Source organism: Acinonyx jubatus, chromosome A1 (genome assembly GCF_027475565.1).
Source record: "Acinonyx jubatus isolate Ajub_Pintada_27869175 chromosome A1, VMU_Ajub_asm_v1.0, whole genome shotgun sequence".
NCBI classification, from domain to species: Eukaryota; Metazoa; Chordata; class Mammalia; order Carnivora; family Felidae; genus Acinonyx; species Acinonyx jubatus.
Window position 1 is genome coordinate 80,503,815 of NC_069380.1, and position 22,490 is coordinate 80,526,304.

At 55.4% G+C, this 22,490-nt stretch overlaps 1 protein-coding gene across 4 annotated transcripts in view; it reads left to right on the forward strand.

Annotated features, from left to right (window-relative positions):
* ATP11A (ATPase phospholipid transporting 11A) overlaps positions 1 to 22,490 on the forward strand; it is a 121,883-nt gene that overhangs the window by 74,395 nt on the left and 24,998 nt on the right. For all 4 annotated transcript variants that reach the window (XM_027065246.2, XM_027065247.2, XM_053218007.1 and 1 more), the window contains exons 9-18: positions 1,892 to 1,956; positions 2,812 to 2,893; positions 4,190 to 4,340; positions 5,460 to 5,657; positions 7,848 to 8,021; positions 9,307 to 9,470; positions 11,214 to 11,285; positions 12,705 to 12,778; positions 16,500 to 16,603; positions 21,295 to 21,476. In XM_027065246.2, the coding sequence (XP_026921047.2) occupies positions 1,892 to 1,956; positions 2,812 to 2,893; positions 4,190 to 4,340; positions 5,460 to 5,657; positions 7,848 to 8,021; positions 9,307 to 9,470; positions 11,214 to 11,285; positions 12,705 to 12,778; positions 16,500 to 16,603; positions 21,295 to 21,476 (1,266 nt within the window). The remainder of the gene's footprint in view (positions 1 to 1,891; positions 1,957 to 2,811; positions 2,894 to 4,189; positions 4,341 to 5,459; positions 5,658 to 7,847; positions 8,022 to 9,306; positions 9,471 to 11,213; positions 11,286 to 12,704; positions 12,779 to 16,499; positions 16,604 to 21,294; positions 21,477 to 22,490) is intronic.

Sequence of the window (22,490 nt, forward strand, 5' to 3'; positions counted from 1 at the left end):
TCAGACTTGACCTTTTCTGTAAACCTCACTTGTTGGAGACATTCTTGTTCTTCCGATTTAAGTGGTCTCCAAACCGTTGATACCCTGATGTCACCTTATGTGTCAGAGAAAACCACTGCCTAGCAGTAAGAACTATTTCAGGGGGACTTTGATGAAAATAAATTGTTACTGAAAGGTTAGCTCTCTCCTCCTACAGTCTTGAAATTCTGTTTTCTAGAAATGACTTGTGCACTTCACATTTTAGCACTGGTACCCAGTAGTGCTAGGGAGGCCGTGGGGCATGGCCGTGGTCTTTCATAAACGGATGCTAATCCACAGGGAGTTCCTGTGGGGAAACAACCTGTGCTTCTGTTTCTCGTGAGCATTAGCTTCTGAAGGAGTAAGTAGAGAGGGGTTCGTTCACCATGCCGCTGGGATGAGCCCGAAAAAGCCAGCCGGCTTTTCGTGGTTCATGGTCAGATGAAGTTTAGCACCGAGCAGCGGGGAGGTAATTACTAACATATTTCACGTTTTGATACTAATTCTTGTTTTGCTTTTTAAGTATTTATACTTTCCAGCAGACTTTTAATACATGAGTGTGGAAGGCGTTTACATCTGTGGTGCGAGCGAATGGTGATGGATCACGTATCCTGCTCCTAATCCACTCAGAGTGGTACTTCTCCATCCTCTGTCCAAACTAGATGCACAGTTCCTTTTAAAGTAAATTATTTTAGACTTCCCAGAGACACCTTTTTAAAGGGCCGCTTGCTTTCACAAGCACGTCCAGCAGGAGCTCTAAGTGCCGCTGGCGGAGGCTGGCGGTACGGGTAACAGGAGATGACCGTGCATGCGCAGCCTCCGTGGCCATCAGGACGGGCACGCGTGTCCAGACCACAGGCCGCCCTGGGCAGGCACGTCCGGTCAGGTGTGCCCCAGCAGCAGCCTCCCCACCCTCGTTTCAGCCAGCAGGGGTCCTGAGCTGCATCGGTTAAGCGTACGGACGCACCACAAGTACGTGGCGTTTGTGGGCAGCTGGCTCCCCCGGGGCCAACGCCCGTGGCACACGCTGAAAAGCGACAGCACTTGCCTTCGCCCCACCAGGGAATGTGAGCGCGCTCACTGAGCAACGCTGGCAAGGCTGCAGCCTGTGCCTCCTTCTCTTCCTCCTGGGAACTGACGAGAATCCAAACCCCGCAAAGGCAGAGGTTTCATCCGTGGCCGTTGAGGGCATAGGGCCCTGCTCGTTCCTACGCGGATGACTTTTAAATTCCTGGCCGTGGCTTGCCCAGAGCGGCGGCACATGGCGGTTCCGGGTTTTGAGGCCACCTGCCCCCGGAGGGTCCGTGTGGGTTTGCTCCCCGCCCCGTGTTGATGACTGCACACAGCGTTCCCAGCCCCTACGTCTGAAAGCAAGACCAGATCCCGTGAGACTCGTGGAGTCTCTCTGAGGATGCGGTGGAGTCCACCGAAGCCTCCCGAGTCACAGATCATCTTTTCTCTCTCCCTGAACGGTCGGGGGCCCCCAGCCCAGCGGTGCTCACAGGAGGCCTGTTAGGAGCGCGTGTCCAGGCACTGCTGGTAGGACCCTGCGGGTCAGCCCGCCTCCCTCCATCGGCCTGGACGGGCTGGGAGCCCGCGTTCCTGACGGGGCCGCACACGTGCCGGTGCCCTGAGGGCAGGTGCTGTGGAGTGCCAGCTGCTGGGTCCCACCACAGAGTGGTTCTTACCCCCAGGGGAAGGCCGCATGCTCTTATGAGGAGCCGGCTAACTTCCATAGTCCAGATGGAAGCACCTCTTTGGAGACGCGATTTCTTCTTGGAACCAAGTCTGTTAGGTGCAGGCCTCGATTTTGTGCCCGTAGCACCTTCCTCTATTTTCTGCATTACTGTCTCTGGTCCCTCTATCCTTCCAGGCCGCTGGGGTCAGAGAACCTGCTTCTCAGAGGAGCGACGCTTAAGAACACTGAGAAGATCTTCGGTCAGTGTCTCGGTTGGCTAATTAGTACTAACAGCTTATAAAGTTAAGGTGCACAGAGCAGTTAAAGTCCACAGTGCTGCCACAAACGAGCTCTCCGTGCCCTGAGTGGACTCTGGCACCAGTGAAAACCCGTGCTGAGGATGACGAAGCAGTGAGGTCTCAGGGTGTCACTTGCGTATCAAGTGCCTGTAGTTTTTGACTTAGAAACATAGAGTCATGTCCACGAGAGAATTCACAGTCTGTTTCCACAGCAGATTTCTCTCAACACCTGCATATCTTTGGTAACGTCTCCCATTTCTGTGGGTTATGTTTGTTTTTTAATTGAGACAACTCAAAAATATACACATGTGCCCCGTTGTCAGAAAACCCAATATCTTAAAACCTGAGCTTCAAGAAAAAGTAGAGATTGATCTCTACATGGGAAAAAAACAAACATTTCTTTTTTTTTTTTTTTAATTTTTTTTAATGTTTATTCATTTTTGACAGAGAGACAGACTGTGAGCAGGGAAGGGGCAGAGAGAGAGGGAGACACAGAATCCGAACCAGGCTCCAGGCTCTGAGCTGTCAGCACAGAGCCCGATGCAGGCCTCAAACTCACAAACCACCGAGATCATGACCTGAGCCGAAGTCAGACACCTAACCAACTGAACCACCCAGGCGCCCCTAAAAAAAACATTTCTTTAGTCTGAAGAATCCTGTTGTGGAACTCTTTTTATGAACAGCTAGCTTGCCTAGTGAAATTTAGAATACAACTTTTGTCCAAACTTCTGTATTTACTGCAGCTGTGTGCAGCTTCCTGCGTGAAGGCAAGGTTAGCCTGTGTTATTGTTCTAACTGCTGTCTTCTGCCTTGCAGGTGTTGCTATCTACACGGGCATGGAAACCAAGATGGCATTAAATTACCAATCAAAATCCCAGAAGCGATCTGCTGTAGAAAAGTAAGTGTCAGTACCCCTTTGTTTGAAGTGCGTACAGCTCCATGACCTGGAACCATCATGAGCCCCTGTAGACATGAAAGCATTTTCCTTCTGGCTTCATTAGTAATTCCTTCATGGTCTCTAGGGAGACAGCAGCACCGGGCATTTAGACAGATGGTCTCATTCTGCGGGGCAGCAAATGGCTGCATGCGTTCAGCCTACGTCTTCAGGCTCCCTCCTGTGGACACCTAGAGTCCCAGCAGCTCCTCTCACCAATCCATGGAAACGTCAAAATCGGGTCACTTTCAGCTTTGGGGTTGTTGGAAACCGTATGTTTTTCTGAGGGAAACATAAGCAGAGAGAACAATCTTCCTTTCGTTAAACAGTAAAATCCTTACCATGATGAGTCAAGGACAGTTGAATTTGTGAGAAAATGTGGCCCAGAGGGTTGTCTTACTTTCCTTCTGTTCAAGTGCATCCTTGACTTGCGGTGGTTACAAGTTATTCCACACGTTGGGGGTGGGGGGTGGTGGACTTGGGGATCTTTGGGAAGACTGTCAGGTGTCTGCTGCCTGCCTCGGGCAGGTTGGTCTCAGAATGTGATCCTGCCATCTCCGTCCATCGACGGCTACACCGAATATGAAAATGGAGATTTGGCTCTTAATAAGCAAGAATGCTCTGTTTCCAGGTGTTACCTTGATGAATAGGTTTCAGAAATAAATACTGGAAACTCAAGCCTTCTTCACAAGATCCGCTGAGCCATTGGCCAGGGATTCAGCCTTTTTCCTATTCAGAGGGCATTTCTCTCCTGCCCCAGTGGTACTGGGGAACTCACTGGTTGGAGCTTAGTGGCCGAAGGGTGGACATCTGGGTGTCTCTGAATCTTGGACTCCCGGACCGCACAGTCAGCAGTGTGGCTGCGTGAACTGCCCTCTCCTATTCTTGAGACTTTCCCTGTGGCCCCAGAATCACACGCCAGTGCAAGCTTCTGTTCTCATGGTGACCGTGCCAGGTGATGGGGGGGGGGGGTGGCTCACACGTTGCTCTGTTTCCTGGCCACGCATTTGGCTTGAGGTCCATCAACTGTCTACACAAAAGCACTATCAACTGTCATATAAATAAAGTTTAAAAAACCAACTCTGCTGTCATGTTTCATGAGTTACAGGATGCATCTGTGAGAATGAACTAAAATGGAAAAGTTTTCATCGGAACCATCCTGATAACACGCCTGCCCCAGATGCCTGGGAACACAGCACGGAGGGCAAGCAGGTCCCTCGGGAAGCAGTGACTAAGTATCATTGCTGTCTTGTGTTGTAGATCCATGAATGTGTTCCTCATTGTGTACCTCTGCATTCTGGTCAGTAAAGCACTGATAAACACCGTCCTCAAGTACGTGTGGCAGAGCGAACCGTTCCGAGATGAGCCATGGTACAATCACAAAACCGAATCGGAAAGACAGAGGAACCTGGTACGGAAAGTGCGTCCCTTTGCGGTGCCCAGACCGCATGTAAGCCATTGTTATGGCAACATGGCAGGAGAACAGGAGGCCTCAGTTGGTGACATCTCTGTCCTGGAGGCGTTCACTGATCTCAGGGTGTGTCAGTGGTCTCTCCCTGCGGACCGCACTCGCCCCCGAGCGTCAGTGGTCTCCCCCTGTGGACCGTGCTCGCCCCTGTCTTGGTTGGGTACTGGAATGTATACTCTGGAAAGGGATTGGCCCCCACAGTGAATTCATTAGGGCAGCACCGTAAACATTTCCAGAGCTTCTAGAACCCAGCACAGTGTCCTGTACTTAGAGGCTGTTCAGCAAATGCTCAGTGAGGATCATGAGGCAGATGGGGCTGACTTATGGAGAGACTAAAGAAAGGAGGAACATGTCAGTTATAGGAAAATTATGGTAAGAACTGATTGCATTTCCCCTTGGGGTTCGGGCTCAGTTGCTCATGTCTATGAAAACCGATTTTCCCTAAGCCAGGAGTTAAAATCATTTGACCGAACCTTCTCCACTTAAAAGAGTACTGTTTTCTTCCCTGAGTTAACACCTGAGCTATGTGCCTCCAGAACAGGTAGCACTGGGTGCAGAGCGGGGCCACGTGCGGGTCCAGAGCAGAGTCCTGCCTCACCTGTGTTCAGTCGGATCTCCCACGGAACTAAATGGCTTAGAGATCAGAACAAAACTGTGCAGAGAAGTCCTTTCTCCCAGCCTTATTTCTGGGGCTGGGTTATTACCAAGTAAGTTTGGAAACATGTCAGAGTCTGGAAGCAAGTGTGGAACCCTCAAAACGTGCAGTTTCCCACCAGCTCTTAGGAGGCAGGCGCCTGTCTCCCCCAGTGTGACTATCTCACAGGTGACCTGCCCCTTGCCCCCGCCACCAGTATAGGCCTTCTCCCTGTCTGTGGCCCTCACGGTGCTAAAGTCAGGTGACTGGTCACTAAGCTGTGCCTGCCCCCAAATAATGTGTATCTTTGGATTTGAAATAAACACCTATATTTACAGATAACACTGGCGCGACCTGAAGGGAACGCTAAGTGTCAGATCTTCGTGGTGTTGGTGATGGGACGCGGGAATCACGCGGGGCTCTCTCAGTTCCTCAGGGCGTTCACGGACTTCCTGGCGTTCATGGTTCTCTTCAACTACATCATCCCGGTGTCCATGTATGTCACGGTGGAAATGCAGAAGTTCCTGGGCTCGTACTTCATCACCTGGGATGAAGACATGTTTGATGAGGACACAGGCGAAGGGCCTCTGGTCAACACCTCAGACCTGAACGAAGAATTAGGACAGGTCAGTGTGTGCGGCGGCCTCTTCCCCAACTTGCAGATGATCGTGCCCTCCGTGCTGTGTTCCCAGGCGTCTGGGGTGGGTGTGTTATCAGGACGGTTCCGATGAAAACTTTTCCATTTTAGTTCATCCTCACAGATACATTCTGTAACTCATGAAACACGGCAGCAGAGTTGGTTTTTGAAACTTTATTTATATGACAGTTGATCGTGCTTTTGTGTAGAAACTTGATGGGAAATTAGCTGTATTAGCTGTTTGATGAAAGCTCACCGTGCGGCTGCAGTGCTGCTCGTTCTGGCTTTTCATGCCATGAAGGCAGGGAGACCGTGTTTCACAGGCAGCGCAGTCCACTTTTCTGGGTGATTCCCTTTCCTCAGTCTGAAGATGAGCAAAGAGACACCTCCGAGTGTCCGTGGCTGGGTGGATTGCAGGGGTCAGACACCTCATTGCACACTGTTGGCCCGAGCTCTCCGTATCTGAGCTGCTTTGTCTGTGAAATGGGCCTGATACCTGCCCTGCCCAAGTGCAGGGCGGGCTGAATGGGGTGTTGGCCGGTGTGCATTGCAGCTCAGGGCCGCCCAGAAGAGGGGCAGAGCCCGTGCACGCCCATCCACCGGCCCCACAGCTCAGCTCCATCGCTGTGCCCCAGCCTGACCCTCTCCTGGCTCTTGCGTCTTGGGAAAGGGCATTTGGTAAATGGTGGTTCGTTCATCTTTGAAAAGAAAAAGGAAAAAAACAGGAAGAAACTTTGAAGATTTTTGCAAAGAGGGCCGTTTTAGACTGGCAGCTGAAATCCACCCCCTACAGAACAGCAGTCTGTAGTAGATGCACAGACTCAGGTGGGGGCCTGCAGCGCTCCCCCCTTGGGTCAAGGGGGTCTGTTCCCGAGAGAGAACTTGCTGGTTGGTGAGCATGGCTGTCAGGGCATCGCTCCAGTGTGTGCCGCGGCCCCGGGCTGGACTCCGGTGTCACACAGCCACGCAGAGCCCTGGCCCGCTCACTCAGCGCCAGACCAGCTTTCCCTCTGCACGTTCACACCCTCGGTAACATTACCTGGTGTATTTTGTGCGTTGCTGAGAAATTCTCAGAGGAAAGCATTTCTCTGTAACAAGAAAAATGTCGAGTTTACTACGGAGAACGTATCTGGCTCCAGCTGTCGGACAGAACAGGGGCCCCGGAGGTTTGTGGGAAAGCTTCAGGAGATGGGGCCTCCTGAAATAGTCATTATCATCGTTGGTCCTCACTCTGAAAAATGTCAGATGTCGCTTACTTCCAGTAACACAGCCGCCCGTGCCCGTGAGCCCTCACAAGCGGGCGCCTTCCTGTCACTAGTTTTCCAGATTGTGGGGAGAGGCCTGGCAGAGTTTTGGGTGTTTGGATGGCAGGTGGTTTAAAAATAATTCAGGGGGGTACTGCTGTGTACTTACAGTTTACTTGAGTCAAGCACACAGGGGAAGGCATTTTCTGCGGTGGGATTAAGACACAAGAGAACATTTTGCTGAAAAAGGCACAGCATGAAACATGTAGCCGGTTCATTACCTGTCTCCTCTGCTTCCCAGGCTCCTGCACTTTACTGCCCTTAAACCTGCCTCCCTTGCGTGTCCCGCGCAGTGAGCGGGGACTTGCTCCTCCAGCCAGCGGGGCTTGGACGGTGGGGATCCCCACACTGTTCCACTGTCCAGAATTCTACGTCATTCCTGATGAACATGTACCCGAAATTGATCCAAGTTTAGGGCTTAAAACTGGGTGTAGTTTTGTGTCTGAAATTTGCTCTGTGCTTTTGTTTGAGTTCTGACTGGTGAACTGTCAGTGGTGTGGTGAGTTTTGACCTCCCAGACCTCAGAGTGAGCTCAGGTTCATTCTCCCTGCATCCTTCATTTTCTCATACCCCCGCCCCACATCTGTGCGTCCAAACAACGGGAGCCGAGCTGCACCCAGAGCTTCCATCTCCAGACCCAGAGGAAGGTGCTCACGCAGCTCCGACGGGACTGCTGGCCTCGGCGGGAGCTAGAGGAGGCTGGCTCGCCAGGTGCAGGGTCCAGCGGCTCCGGCAGGGTGGGGGGTGGAGCCCGGGAAGCCCCCTCCAGGTGGAAGCGGGGCTGCACCGGGGTTTGACCCGCGAGTGGCACCTTCTCTGTGCCCGAGGCCGCGGGCCCCTGGCCAGACCTGCCCAGCGCAGCCGTGTGTCCGCAGGTGGAGTACGTCTTCACGGACAAGACCGGCACGCTCACAGAGAACAACATGGAGTTCAAGGAGTGCTGCATCGAGGGCCACGTGTACGTACCGCACGCCGTCTGCAACGGGCAGGTGCTCCCCGACGCCTCCGGCATCGACATGATCGACTCCTCCCCGGGCGCCGGCGCCAGGGTAGGTGGGCATGCCCCAGCAGGTGCGCTCCCTCGGGGCTGTCCCCTCTGTCCTGCACAGGTTCCCGATCACAGGGTGGGCTGCACCACCTCGTGCTCGGATCTCCTAGTGACCAGTGTGGAGCCTGTGGGGCGCCGCCACTTCTGCCAGCAAGTCCGGCAGGTCACGTCCGTGTGAGAAGCAGCTTTACACTGTGGACAGGCAGGCGAGTGGTGGGCTGAGGGCAGAGGGGCTCAGCGCACCAGGGGTGTGTGCTCACGCACGTGTGCATATTCACGCTCGAGCACATACGCACACATGCATGCACAGAGATGCACACACACAGACACATGCCCCCTCGCACACGTGCGTTGCACGTGCATAGTACACACACCTTCATGTGTGCGCACACACTACGCTGAAGTGCACATACGTGCCCTTCATCTCAGATGTGCAGGTGTGTACACACACATGCATGTGCACACACCAGACTATGTCCCCCACGTGTGCTGCACGTACACACGTGTGCACACACAGACACGTGGCCTTCCTGCTCACACGTGCATTACGTGTACATACACACATGCACAGACATAACTTATGTGCACATACCCTCATACGTGTACGCAAGCTACAGTCTAGCACGCGTGCGCGTGCACACACACAATCCCACAGGCACACACGCACACATACCCGTGTGCTGTGGCTCCAGATCTCAGCATCTCTGGGAGGTGTTGTGACCCTCACCACGGTCACCATGGTCAGTGAGGAGACCATTCCCGAAACCTTGGTGACTGCAGAGCTCTGTGCAGGGTCACACAGCTCACCTTAGCAGGCTGCACAGTGACGGCCTGTCGTGACCAAGTGCCCCCCACCTCCTGCCACGTGTGCCTCTGACAGTTTCCGCCTGGGGACTGCGGCTTCCCCGCAGAGCCTCAGAGGGAGGGCCCGGGGTCTGTGGTCATCGTGAGGTGTGCCACCGGCTCGGTGCTCTCTTGGCGCCCTTCTGCCTCAGCCGCACCCCAGGGCCCCCAGGAAGTGGTCGGGGATCCCCAGGGCACACAGGCTCGCAGGGGTTTGGCCCGCCGAGTTCACCGCCTGCGACCTTGACCCCGTCTCCTCCCCTTCTTACTCAGAAGTGCTGGAGAATGAAGAGAAGCCACACACACCCCACCCTTAAGCACCAGAGGGGACACTAACCCCTCCGAACCCCTGAAGGGCGCCCACCCTGCTTCATTGTCAATTCGCCATGTGCTCTGAGCTGCGTCGGCATAGACGTGTGGGGTCTTGTGCTGCACTTTGACAGGAGCGAGAAGAGCTGTTTTTCCGGGCCCTGTGCCTGTGCCACACAATCCAGGTGAAGGATGACGATGACATGGATGGACCCAGGAAGTCACCAGACTCAGGGAAGTCCTGTGTGTACATCTCGTCCTCTCCCGACGAGGTGGCCCTAGTCGAAGGTATCCAGAGGTACGTGTCCGGCCGCGGGCGGGTCTGGTGCCTGAGGTCCATGCTGTGCGATCCGCCCCGACCGCAGCTCATACCGGCATGTCCCGACGCGGTCCCGTGCTGTGGGGGAAGGGGGCTAGATAGGCAGTGCCGTCACGCCCCGGTGCCCCCCATCTCTGTTGGTGGAGGACGGTCCCTTCTGCACACAGCCTGCCGCCGGCAGCTCCCCTGCTGCTGGTTGTTACCACTGTCTTAGATGCGTGGTTCCCCTTCTAACTTCTGTTGAAGATACAAACAGTCTTAGATGCATTTTATGGCCAGTCTTTTCTGTCCTAAAGAATTGGTGCCCAGGGATGTCAAGCAACTTGGGCAGTGTCACACAGCATAGGGTGCGGGGCTGTCTTCGTAGTTCACTTTGTCTGCTGTTGTGTGAGGTCTGTGTGCCTTCCACCGCCCACACCCTCCTACTGGGAATTCTGGCTGCCTCAGGACGTGGCCTTCCACAGATGGCATTCTGAGCAAACATGGGGAAGAATCCTTTATTCCAGAGCCACGTCAGGGAGATGTTTCCCCAGTTCCTGCAGCCTACGGCTACTGAGTTAATGCCGGGGGCCCATCGTCCCTCTTCGCTGCCAGTAACGAAAGGGCGTTGAACACTCTCATCTGCTTAGAATCTGTGCATTGTTGACTCGTGTGTTTTTCTTTTTCTTTTTTAACTTTGTATCATTTATTTTGAGGGAGAGAGAGAGAGAGAGACAGTGCAAGTGGGGGAGGGGCACAGAGAGGGAGAGAGAGAATCCCGGGTTGACGCCACACTGTCAGTGCAGAGCCCGATGTGGGGCTTGGACTCAAAACCATGAGATCGTGACCTGAGCAGAAACCAAGAGTCAGATGCTCAACCAACTGAACCACCCAGGCACCCCAACTCATGCATTTTCCCTGTGCAGTTTGAGTGGTGACTTCAGGCATGTAAGTTGTGTCAGCGGGACCTTGATCAAATGTGCAAATTCACACACGTGCAGAGGAGCTCTCTCCTTGGACACGAGGGCTCAGAAGGGGAAGCTTGTGCAGTCACATTAGAAGTCAGGACGGGCTTTCCTGCCGGTCACTGTAGACACGCTGCTGGGGCGAGTGGACACCCTGTTCCCATGGTCCTGTGGCGCCCTGGCATCGTCGTGGCCACCGGCTGTGTTCAGGTGGCGGTTCCACGTCCCCACCTCTCAGCTCCTGGTGCACAGAAGCCACGCCCCTCTCTCTGCACCATAGCACCTGGCACACAGGCAGCTCTCAGGCTGGCAGAGGAGGGGTGTTACAGGTTACACGCTCTGCGGGCTTGTTGACTGACTGCTTGCTCTGGGCTGTAGTTTCCTCATCAGTAAACTGAGAGGGTCATTCTGGAGACACCGTGTCCCGGGATCCTTGTGATTGTGACATGGCTGCCGTGGCTAAACAGCCCACTGATCAGTGGGCAGAAAGGGGTCGCCACCCACGGGCCGGTCCACACACCTGCTCCTGTCCTCCTGACACCCATTAACACCAGTACAAGGGCACGATAAGTCACAAGGCTGTTGGCTCTCGGAGAATTTCTCGAGATGGTGAATACGTCACTGTGATAACTTCCTAACTCTGCAATGCAGTTTACAATCTCTGTTTTGCCAGAAGTATTTTTTTCTTGAAAAGAACGCTTTCCCCAAACTTAAGTAACGTGTAGAGGAGGAACCTGGGGACTCTGGCTAAGCTCCGCACTTGTGCGCTTCTTTGCAGACTCGGCTTCACGTACCTGCGGCTAAAGGAGAACTACATGGAGATACTGAACAGGGAGAACGGCGTGGAGAGGTGAGGGCCGCACGCTGGGGGAAGGACTCCTCCACACGACGGCTTCCCGGGGAAAACCCAGACCCTCTGTCCTCCCACACCTGCCTCCCCTTCTTCTCCGGAGAACCCAGGACCGTCGCCCACTGGTGGGGAGGTTAGGAGTGGACGGCCAGAGTGGAGGCCGGCCAGTGCTGCGGCGTCCGGAGGGTCTGCCGTGAGCCACCTGACATCAGGCTTTAGCACGAGAGTGCCCTCAGCTTCTAACACATTCTGACACTCTCCCAGCCGCTGTCTGCCTGCCTGCCTGCCTGCCTGCCACAGGGAGTGGCCACAGTGGTCCCGTGTTCACACAGCACCAGCCCCCGGGCTGTGGGACCCCGTGGCCTGCTGAAGACAGTCTGAGCAAGGACGCGGTGGGTGCTGGTGCTTCCCGTTCTGTCTTCAGTGACCACGTGTACTCAGGGTTGGTGGCCATGTTGTTCTGGGATGCCTTGTCCCAGAGACAGAGGGCGTGTCTTGAGTCTTGACTCGGGGCTGCTGGTCTCCTTTATAAACACGAACGTGCGGTGATGGGCACGGGGAAGGACAGGTGGCAAAGAATGTGACACTGGGTGGTGACAGCCTCAGAATCCCCCGAATTTTAACGTTCCCTGGAGCAACATAAACCCTCGGGTCAGCATAAGCGGTGTACCCCTGACCGCTCTGGGCTGGCCGCGGGTCCTGTGTTGGCACAGGGGGCTTGTGCCCGCAGCACTGGGGGCTCCCGGGGCCCTGCCTGCCGTCCTGGCTCCCTCCGAGGTGGCAGGTGGGCTTCCGCGGAGGGGTTCTCCTACAGCTTGCCCTCCCCACCCCCACAAGCTGCAGCTGGGGTCTCTGGACCCTGAGGAGTCTCCAGAGATGGTGTCTGGGGTTGCTGAATTAACTTTGGTATTTCAAATGCCAGCAGAGATCGTGGTCTTCTGATGATAAGACTACAAGCCAATTAAATATTGGTTTTCTTTGTTTTTTAAATGATTCTTATTAACTGAAAGGACCCTGGTTTATTGTCCTGGGTTGGAAGCTCTGATAGTATCTGCGTGTCTGTGTTCCGAATCCAGGAAAGTGAATGTGCCTTTTGTTTGGGGAACGGACTCCCTGGGCACCTACACCTTGGGCTCGGGTTGAGGGGTCCCGTGCGTAGGTCCTGGTGGTGAGCACACGGGAGCCTGGCCTTGGGGGTGTTGTGCCAGCTGTGAGGAGCAGAGTCCCCCACTCATGGGTCCCGACTCCATGAAGGAGCGGCCTGGCCGGGAGGGACGGGGCAGGCGTGCAGGGAGGGCTCTCTGGACACGGCAGAGGACACCCCGGATGTCCTGCTGAGCAGAGGCGTGTGATTACTTAGGCTCACAGGACTCATGGGGCAAGGAGCATGTCAAAACCAACTTTTAATCTCTTTTTCAGGTTTGAATTGCTGGAAATCTTGAGTTTTGACTCCGTAAGAAGGAGAATGAGTGTGATTGTCAGATCTGCTACAGGTAGAAATGTTTTTATCTTCCATTTCCTCAACTGCACAATGTAGCGGGTTTATTCTGATGCTCACATCCTGTAGGAGCACGAGGACTTAAGCGTTCGTTCGTTCTCTTTAAAACAAAAAGTTGCCGAACCCACCGTAGGTCCCGTATCTCCTCACGCCCCAGGCGCCCGGCCCTCCTCCTGGCACTCTGCTGGCACAGGAAAGCCCGATGTTTCCCCTTGACCAGCAAGTCCTATGGGGTCTCCTCTCCTTCCTGGCAGCCCCCTCACCAGCAGCCTGGGGTCTCCCACCTGCAGCCCCCGGCTCCTAATCTGCGGCACATCAGTCCTAAAGGGCCCCGAGGGCACCTTGCTGGTGGCGCAGCCCCTCCTCCGGTGGCCAAGCCCTGGCTCCCGAGCTGCCTTCCCAGTTGTCAGCCCCCAGCCAACCCTGGACGTGTACATTTTCCACCTGGGGGCCCCTCCCCAGAGGCACCTTTCCCCCTGGGGGCCCCCTTGTTCACTTGCGCTTCTCTGAGGGCAGCCCCACGGCTGCCTTGCAGGAAGCCTTCCCTGGTTGCCTGTGTCGGGGGAGTTGTTGTCTTCTCACCAGCCAACTGTGAACATCCTGAAGACCGAACCTCTACTCACCTCAGCAGGGTACGCACCGCTGCCCTGCTCTCGACCACTCGGTAGACGCTGCTTAATTCAGTGCGCTCAACGCAATCGCAATTTCAGAATGGCCTCTTGTCAAAAGATGTGGGATCTTGCTCCTTTTTGTAAAGGGTAAAACTAGGTGGTGCCAGGCTGCGTATCTCTTTGGAAAGTTGCCTGGTTAGCAGCGAAACACAGCCATGACCCTGGAACCAGACTCTGAGCCTGACACGCTGATCTGGAGGCACGTTGGGGAATTTTGTGTCAGCCAGTGTCCTGACGCTCACGGGAGGACCTCGTGTGGGGACTACCTCAACAGGACTGTTGTGACCATCTTCTGATGGGACCGGCAATGACTAGTTTTCCTCCTTAGGCCACAAAGGACGGTGCGAGGTTGCCGGGACGCGTCTTTTGGCAGGACCCCACGAGTCGCTTCCCGGGGTGCTGGATGATGAGCCTGGGGAAGGCACTTGGCAGCTCTGGGCACTGTCCCTGCATGGTCCCCGTGCCCCTGAGCCAGTTGTCAACAAGGAGGACCGGCAGGGCTCCACCAATGAGTCTTGGCACCAGGTGTTGTGGGGCGTGAATAACATGAGCACTATTCGTAATGTGTCAAAATGGATTTGGGCACTGGGGTCAGCAGGGTGTGGGAAGCACTCGCCCACAGCGTCGACAGACACGCTCAGGTGTGTGGGGCATGCGGGGTGGGTGGCTCCCCAGCGGTTGGAGCACCTTTTCCAGGGCTGGAGCCTGTCAGAACACCCCAGAACAAAGGCGTGGGACTCTGGGACATGACATCCTCAGTCCTTCACCACGTGGTGTCCCCACGGGAATGTGAAGTGTCGCGGCTGAGTCCCACCTGGAAGGTGATTCAGGAGCCGGCAGGCATGACCTCGCCGCAGGAAGAGAAGCGTGACTTCTCACAGCTCCTGCCCCATCTGCACTTCTTCCTGAGCCACGTGCCCGTACGTGCTCCCGGCAGGTGCACTGTGGAGTCCTCGACAGCTGCCACCTCCCTTCAAAGGCGCATCCCCAAAGCTCGGGGAGGAGCTGAGTCACATGAACAATTTTCGTCTGGGGCGTTCGCTCCCCGACAACAGCCGCTTCCCTGGGACGACGTCTGCCTGTCCTCCAGGGTCCCCTGCGGGACTGCAGGCTCAGAAGGACAGGCCACGTGCCATGTGCACCAGCCTCTGTGCCAACTTGCTTCAAGAGAAGTTTGAACAATTAAATGAACTGTTCTTTGGGTAGTAACGCATCCCTGGAGAGAACGCTAATTGCACTGGTTTTACAACCTAACGGGTTTGGGGGACCGTAGCCCCCCGGCCAGTTAACGGCGTGGGCTTTATCCCAGGGCCATGGACATGCTCACTGTGCTGCGGGTGCCTCACTGTGCGTTCACTCTGCTGGGTTCTTCCTGCTCGTGGACAAACTTGCAAGAGCAGGATCCAGGGGTGGTTCCACGTGCTGCCTGCTCCTGCTTTTTTGCAGGTTAAAGTTTGATTCACACTCCGATCATTTTCATGTCGGGGGCTGTCGGTAACCAAGCCCCAAGGCCAAACACATCCCTGGTGGAATGTATCGAGCGATTGACAAGTTAAGACAGTGGGAAATTTAAGCCACTCCCGAGCCAGTGCCTTGAGTCATCATGATTTTTCTAGAAAAAAGCGGGAACACATCATTATGTCGTCTCGACTAGCATTATTGCCGTGAACCATGTCTGACAACTTGCACGATTGGCTGGAAGTCATGTCTGGAGTCAGGAATGGGTTCTGCCCCCGGGCTGGTTGTGGGCCAGCCCAGGCCCCACTCTTCCCGGCTCGTGATAAGAACCCACACAGTTGGGGATCTGGCTCCCTGCCCCGTGTGGCCCTGCCCAGCTCCATGTGTCACCAGACACCATCTTTTCTGGCTGTAGGCTGACTTTAGCTTTAGTTTCAGGGCTTTGGTGAGCATAAATTGTGCTGTGTTTTAGGGGGGGGTTTAATGTTTATTTTTGAGAGAGAGAGAGAAAGCATGGGTGGGGGAGGGACAGAGAGAGAGGGAGACACAGAACCCAAAGCAGGCTGGAGACAACGTGGGGCTTGAACCCACGAACCGTGAGATCGTGACCTGAGCTGGTCAGACACTCAACTGAGTGAGCCACCCAGACACCCCTGAATTGTGCTATTTTACATGTTTTCGCTCTGTGTGCAGGAGGGAGTCCTCTCTGGCATCAAGGGGATGAACCTAGCTGGGCTCTGAATGCCACACTTGAGCTCAGGCACCCTCATCCAGGTTCCCGTGCTGTCCAGCCAAGCGGTCTCACTAGCTGTCACCCCAGGGGTGTGCCCTCCCCACGGCCCTTTCTCAGCTGCCCCCCTAGGAGCAGTGGCTGCCCCTCCTGGTGCCTCTGGACTTGGTTTCCCCTGAGGGCCACCAGTGTCTAGGAATTCCAAGACCAGCCCCAGGCTAGGATGTCTGCGCTTCCTGTCTAAAGGCGGGTGACGGAGACAATACCAGTCATGGCCGCCGCTCCTGTCATGGACTGACCTCACGGTGTTTCAGGAGCCGCATGCAGACAAAGCTGGCCTAGCTGTGTGCTGCGTGGTTTTTCGGGCCAGGAGATTCGTGGCTGGAAAAGAAAGAGCCCCTGGGTGCCAGGGGCCTGTTGACCAGAGCGGCGCTTCTGTGTTGTTGATCTCTTCATCTTGGCTGGAGAGCTTTTCTGCTTCCCTGGAAGAGGAAATTGGTTTATCTCAAGGGCAGGGAAGCATGTGTCTCAGCACGAGGGTGTGCACGGTGGGGACATTGATGTGTCGGGGGCATTTCACAACAGATGTCCCTGTGGACAGCAGGATGCCCACCTGGCCAGGCCGAGCCAGACAGAGGGCAGTGACAGTGGTGGCCCGTCCTGCCGGGAGGCACAGAGTCCGCGTTGTAGCGCGTGGCTTCAGCTTCCCCGACGGCGCGTGTTCACGGGTCTCGGGAAGTCCCTACGATGTCTCAGCACTTGCGTCCCTATTTTTGTTTCTTAACAAAAGCAAATGTGAAAAAGGGTCTAGTCTTCTCTGCGTTGTGATTAAGCGTCTTTTTTTTCTCATTTTGTAGGAGAAATCTATCTGTTTTGCAAAGGAGCAGACTCTTCAATATTTCCCCGCGTGATAGAAGGCAAAGTTGACCAGATCCGTTCCAGAGTGGAGCGCAACGCGGTGGTGAGCTGGTTGGAGGGCTGCACAGTTGTCCCACGCTGGGGTGGGGGGAGGAGGCTGGCTGCCAGCGTCCTGTTCTGTCCCGCGTGTGCCTTCGACGGAGTAGAAACCTGGCGGTGCCGCTGACCTGGGTACCCCTGGGTGCCCGCCACCACCGCCCTCCTCCGGCACCCAACTGGGCGGGCTGCGGCTTGTTTTTGTTGTGAGGTGGGGCTAGCGGTGTCAGGGGGGTCAGAATTTAAGCACATCTGTGGTGACTATGTTGGGATCCTGAGGATTTCTGGTGATTCGCTTTAAAACTCGTGCTGATGCTTTCCCTTGTGGTTCTCCTGTGTGGTTCCCCCCGCGTCTCGTTCTGAAGGGGGTTGCTCTGCCTGCTCCCACCGCGCACGGCCCGCCCCATGGAGGACAGCAGTCCGAGCAGGAGCGTGTGTGTCCTTGAGACCACCTGCAAACCCTCAGCCAGGGCTTTGTCCCCACTGCAGCAATCCACAGAACATGACCTGTAAGAATCGCTAAACCACGGAGTTTGGGCCCCAGTAACCTTGGAGAACGGGTCCTGAGTCTTCAACGCCACCTCCACTTCACAATAACGTCATAAACGTTCCACGGTGCTCACGCAAGTGTCCACGTTTATCGAACTCGATGTCATAGCATCGGACATGTCTGTGACCGGGAGGTGCCTCTGTGCCCTGGGCATGCCCGCCTGGCTGAGCACTGCCGTCCGAGTGCGCGACTCCACCTTCAGGTTCCCGTGCAGGTGCCTCCTAACGCCTGCCGGCCGAGCAGGGCAACTACACCAACCGTCAGGAATCTGGCGGTAAGCTGCAGGTTTGAGAAGGCTGAGCCGTGTTGCTGCCCAGAGGCGAGGATCCTGTTTGTGCTTCTGTCCAGCACCCGAGGGCGCATGTACACCTGACTGCGGCGAAGCGTGTTGGTACAGGTGTGCCGGTCACCCTGAGGGGCAGCGAGTCGCTTTGGCACTAAGTCTGAAGTGGCGGGAGGCCTTGTTCCCACGACAGATGGCCGGGACGCTGGCTGCGCTTCTGGGCACAGCCATCAAACAGGACTGGCTCTGCGCGCACAGTTTTCCCTGCACCCAGGATGCTGATTTGGTGGTACTCCCGCCCTTCTGGGGTCCGCCGTCCAAGCCCCCCTTCTTTCAGGGGGAGGGGGCCCACGGGCCGGAACCCCGCGCGCTCCACTGAAACAGCGGCTCAGTGCGCCTTGGAAACCCCCGACCTCAAGACAGCGGTTCCTTGTGGGAATCATCGTGGCCCCGGCTCCTCCCCCGAAGCGGTGCCCACAGCATGGATGTCACGGTCCTTCCCTTGTAGCCTCACCTCTGGCGTTAAGGTTGCGCCGGGCCACCTGCATCTCACGACTGCTTTCAGACGGTGCCGGACTCTCCCCCTGGGCACATCAGGACCGTGCTGTCTGCGCCCACAGACACCGTCCCTGGCAGCGCGGCAGGCATGGCTTCCCAACTTCCCTCTCCACACATGGGTGGCTTCTCCCCATTTGGGGCCGTTGTGGAAACAGCCGTGTTGTGTCTTGGGACGGATGCGTGTTCCCTGTCGCTCCGGGAGGCCGCTGTCCCCGTTTCTATTCTCTGTATCTATCTTCTCTTCTGATGGCATGGTCAGGCAGGCGGTCCCAACCTGCTCTGACGCAGCGACCCTGTTTTGTGCTCAGGCTGCTCCAGGCACTTGGGTCTGTGGGTTCACGGGTTTCTTAATCAGGTTGGGGAATTTCCTAGCCAGTGTGTCTTCAGGTGTTTCTTCCGCCGCTGCCTTCCCAGGACTCCAGCCGGGACTCCCTGGCTGCTCCAGTGCTCCCCAGCTCTCTTCTTTTTAAACCATCTTCTCCCTCGTCGTGGGTAGTTTCTGTCATCTCGTCTTCGCGCCCACTCACATCTCGAGCAGGGTTTCATCAGCCACCCTTCCTGCCCGGAGATTTCTCGGATGTCGGGCCTTTGTTCCGTGGGTGTCTGTGTGTAACTTGCTGCCGTCCGTTACATGGTCATAGTGGCTGTCTGATGGGCTTCTCCTAGTTCTGACCTTGCTGCCGGCTTTACTTCACCTCAGTTGAGTGCTTAATGTCCTCATTGTGGCTAGTGCTCTCTGCCCCTTTGCGTGTGCTGGTGGCCTTTGACGGGACCCGGCCTGAAGACGCTGCCTTGTTAGGTGTGGGGTTGCCCTGTGTTCCCTCCGGGCACGGATTTGTTCTGGAAGAGGCTCACCCTGTTCAGATGACGGCTTTAGCATGCGTCAGGTGCTGTCCTGTCCAGTGGTGCCCTGTGGACTGGGGTCTCCAGCCTGGCTTCTAGGACCGCTTTGCCCCTTGACCTGACCATTCGTTCCTGGCACTGGGGGTCCCCTCACATGCTCACAGTTCCTCTGCAGACTCAAGGGGCTGCCATGGTCACTGTCCCAGGAACCCCCCTACTGTCCAAGCCTGAGTGGAGGCACCTATAGGGCCACTGCATTTGTGACTCTACGTTGAAATAATGTGGAGTCCCAGGGGGCCATGGAGACAGTGTGGAGGGTGCCCTGTGCCCTCCCCAGCGCCCCATTTCTTCGAATCTTCCCGAACTGGAGTGTGGTATTAGAGCCTGGGGACAGGCGTTGGTCCAAACCGTTGGTCATTATGTCACTTGAGCAGCTTCCTGGCCCACCGCGCAGGGGTGCAGAGCCACACTGCCCCTTGCCCAGGCCAGCTGCCCCTACCAGGCCCAGATGCCCCTTCGCGGCCCCTTCCAGGCCCAGTTGCCCCTTCCCAGCCCCTTCCCGGCCCATTACTCCTTCCAGGCCCAGCTGCCCTTTTGAGACCCCTTCCAGGCCCAACTGCCCCTTCCCAGCTCCTTCCCGGTCCCTTCCTAGCCCCTTCCAGGCCTAGTGCCCCTTCCAGGCCCAGCCGCCCCTTTCCAGCCCCTTCCCAGTCCCTTCCAGGCCCAGTCGCCCATTCCCGGCCCCCTTCCAGGCCCAGTCGCCCCTCCCCAGCCCTTTCCAGGCCCAGCCGCCCCTCCCCGGCCCCTTCCAGGCCCAGTCGCCCCTTCCCAGCCCCTTCCAGGGCCAGCCGCCCCTTCCCGGCCCCTTCCAGGCCCAGTCACCCCTTCCCAGGCCCTTCCAGGCCCAGTCGCCCCTTCCCAGCCCCTTCCAGGGCCAGCCGCCCCTTCCCAGCCCCTTCCAGGGCCAGCCGCTCCTTCCCGGGCCAGCTGCCCCTTCCCAGCCCCTTCCAGGCCCAGCTGCCCTTTTGAGGCCCCTTCCAGGCCCTGCCAACCTCGGTCTGTTTGCCATCTGCGGCTTTCATCATTAGGAGTGTGATGTAAATAGAACGGTACTGAGTGTGCCTTTCTGGTGTGTTGGCACCTGGTCCCTGTGCGAGCCGAGCAGTGTCCACGGCACACAGGCACCACCTTCTAGTTCTAAAGTTGGAGGCCGTGAGGGTGGTTGCCTCCATTCTGCTGAGATGTGTGAATATGTGTCACCGGATGGACGCTCCTGTGCCGAATCCTTGCCTCCAGGGGTAAATCCCACTTGGTCCTGCGGCGTAGGCCTCTGGGTGTGCTCTTGGATTCATCTTGCTGGTACTTTGTGGAGGGTTTTTGCATCTGTGTTTGTAAGACGTGGTTCTTTAATTTTCTCGTAGTGCATTTGTCTGGCTTTGCTCGTATATCTATGTTGTTTTGTAGTGTCCGGGGTGTCAGCAGCACTTAGCTGGAGGCCTCCGGAGAGGTATTCTACTCTGTCTCCATGACACCAGCGCCGTATACTTTTACAAACAAACGTTTTATTCCTGGAATCTTCGGCCTACAGTTCACACTCACTGTTTGAAGAATTCTGGGGATGACAGAGGCTGACCGCTCCGTGGGTGTGTCCTTCAGCCACGTTTGAAGGTCTTAGAGACTTGAGGCATTTCCTGGTGGTGATGGACAACTTGAGCTCATAATCTGGGAACTCTTTTAAAAAATCTTACACACCAAGATTCTGCCAGAATGTGGGCCGATTGTAGAAGGACTCTGGCTCTTTTCCTGGGATTAGGCAAGTTGGGGCTGAAAGAACAAGGAGGCAGACAGACCAACCAGAAGTCGTCCTCAGAGCATCAGGCAGACCTTTGTGAAGGTTCACTTCCTCTGGATGAGAAGGAAACAATGCTTGATGGGATCGGTGTGGCCCTTCAGGCACCGACTGAGCCTTGCTGGCTGCTGACATGTGTTCTTTGTGGTGACACCCAGACTTACCATCACAGTAAACCCACTGTCTCAGATTCTGTTTCTCTGTCCTGTGGACCCATGAGGTTCGATAAATAACTGAGCATTTTTTCCTTCAGTGGGTGCTAAGTCTGTGTCACAAACTCCCCTGTGTAAAAACTGTTGCTTTAGAAAAATCACTTGATATTTACAATAAAATAAAATTGCAAATCATGTTCTGAAAAAAGTTTAACTCTTCATTTGTCGAAATAAAAGAAGAAAGGCTTCTCTTCCCAGGGTGTGGGTGTGCCTGCTTCCCCTGCGTACGTTGAAGTTTTGTAACCTGTGATGATTGTCTGTGTTTAACGGGGATGCAATTCAGCTGTAAGTGACTGATCCCTTTGAGGGCTGGCTGATAGTTCTTCTAATTAGAGGGAGGGGGTACTGGGAGAGCTACTAGAAGACAGCGTTTCAGCAATAAAGGCTGCGTTGTATCCCACAGGAGGGGCTTCGAACTCTGTGCGTTGCCTACAAAAGGCTGATCCCCGAAGAATATGAAGGTGTTTGCACACTGCTGCAGGCCGCGAAGGTGGCCCTTCAGGATCGTGAAAAGAAGTTGGCGGAGGCCTACGAGCAAATAGAGAAAGACCTCATTCTGCTTGGTGCCACGGCTGTTGAGGACAGGTAGTGGATACGCTGTGTCTTCAGGAGAAGGTGGCTGTGTGCTGTGGCATCGGGGTCCATGGACGCTCAGGGAACGGGCCACTGCACCTGATATCCTCACGGGGACATGTGTCCACATTGGGACAGGCAGGCCTTGGGGTGGTGTCACTGGGAGGTCGTGACTGGACCACGTTGTAATTACATGAATAAGGACCCTGAAAGTCACACTTGGCCTAAGGGACAAGTTGGCATTTTCACATGATGTCAGGGATAGTCAAGAGAGGGGGTCATTTTTAAATTATTCTGTAGAGTCCATCAGTAACTAATTCTCTTCCTAATTTGTCACTAGTCCTTTCCAAGTTCAAGCGACACATTTTAGATCTTAACGAACATAGTGTATTTGTCATTTCTCATTGAAGAAATTTAGAACAGTGGAGTAGAATATTGCAGAAACCACTACCAATAACTGGTGAGATTGCCAACCACTACTTTCCCATACTCGGAAGGAAGGGCTTCTCAGCTGCCACCGCTCTGTGACGAGGCTGAGGCGAGCTCAGGCCTCACACACGGACACATGGGCGTCTCTTGCTGTTGTGACTTGAGAGAGTAGCGGGAGAGGAAAAGAAAAAATACCTCATTTACAGGATGAAGCAGAAACTTTGCGGGCATTTCTTGAAAGTTTACATCCCATAAAATTTCAGAGTCTTTAAGGTATAAATGGACCCAAATTTAAGTCCTCACTGGAAACCTACAATTCCCAGTGTCTTTAACGAGCACTCGGTGACTTCCCAATCTTGACAGGGTGTTGGGGGATGTGTTTGGCTTTGATTTTGTGTCTGTAACTCCTTCCCTGACTCCGGCCAGACCAGGGCCTCAGGCACCAACACAGGAAACGTAGCTTGTGCTCCGGACCAGAGGTACAGGGAGAGGAGGGTCTGGATGGGGGAGCCGCGTCTGCAGACCCTCATGAGGGCCCGGGGAGCAGAGTAACTCTGTGGGGAGTCGGGACCTCGAAAACAGAGTAGATGCCCAGGG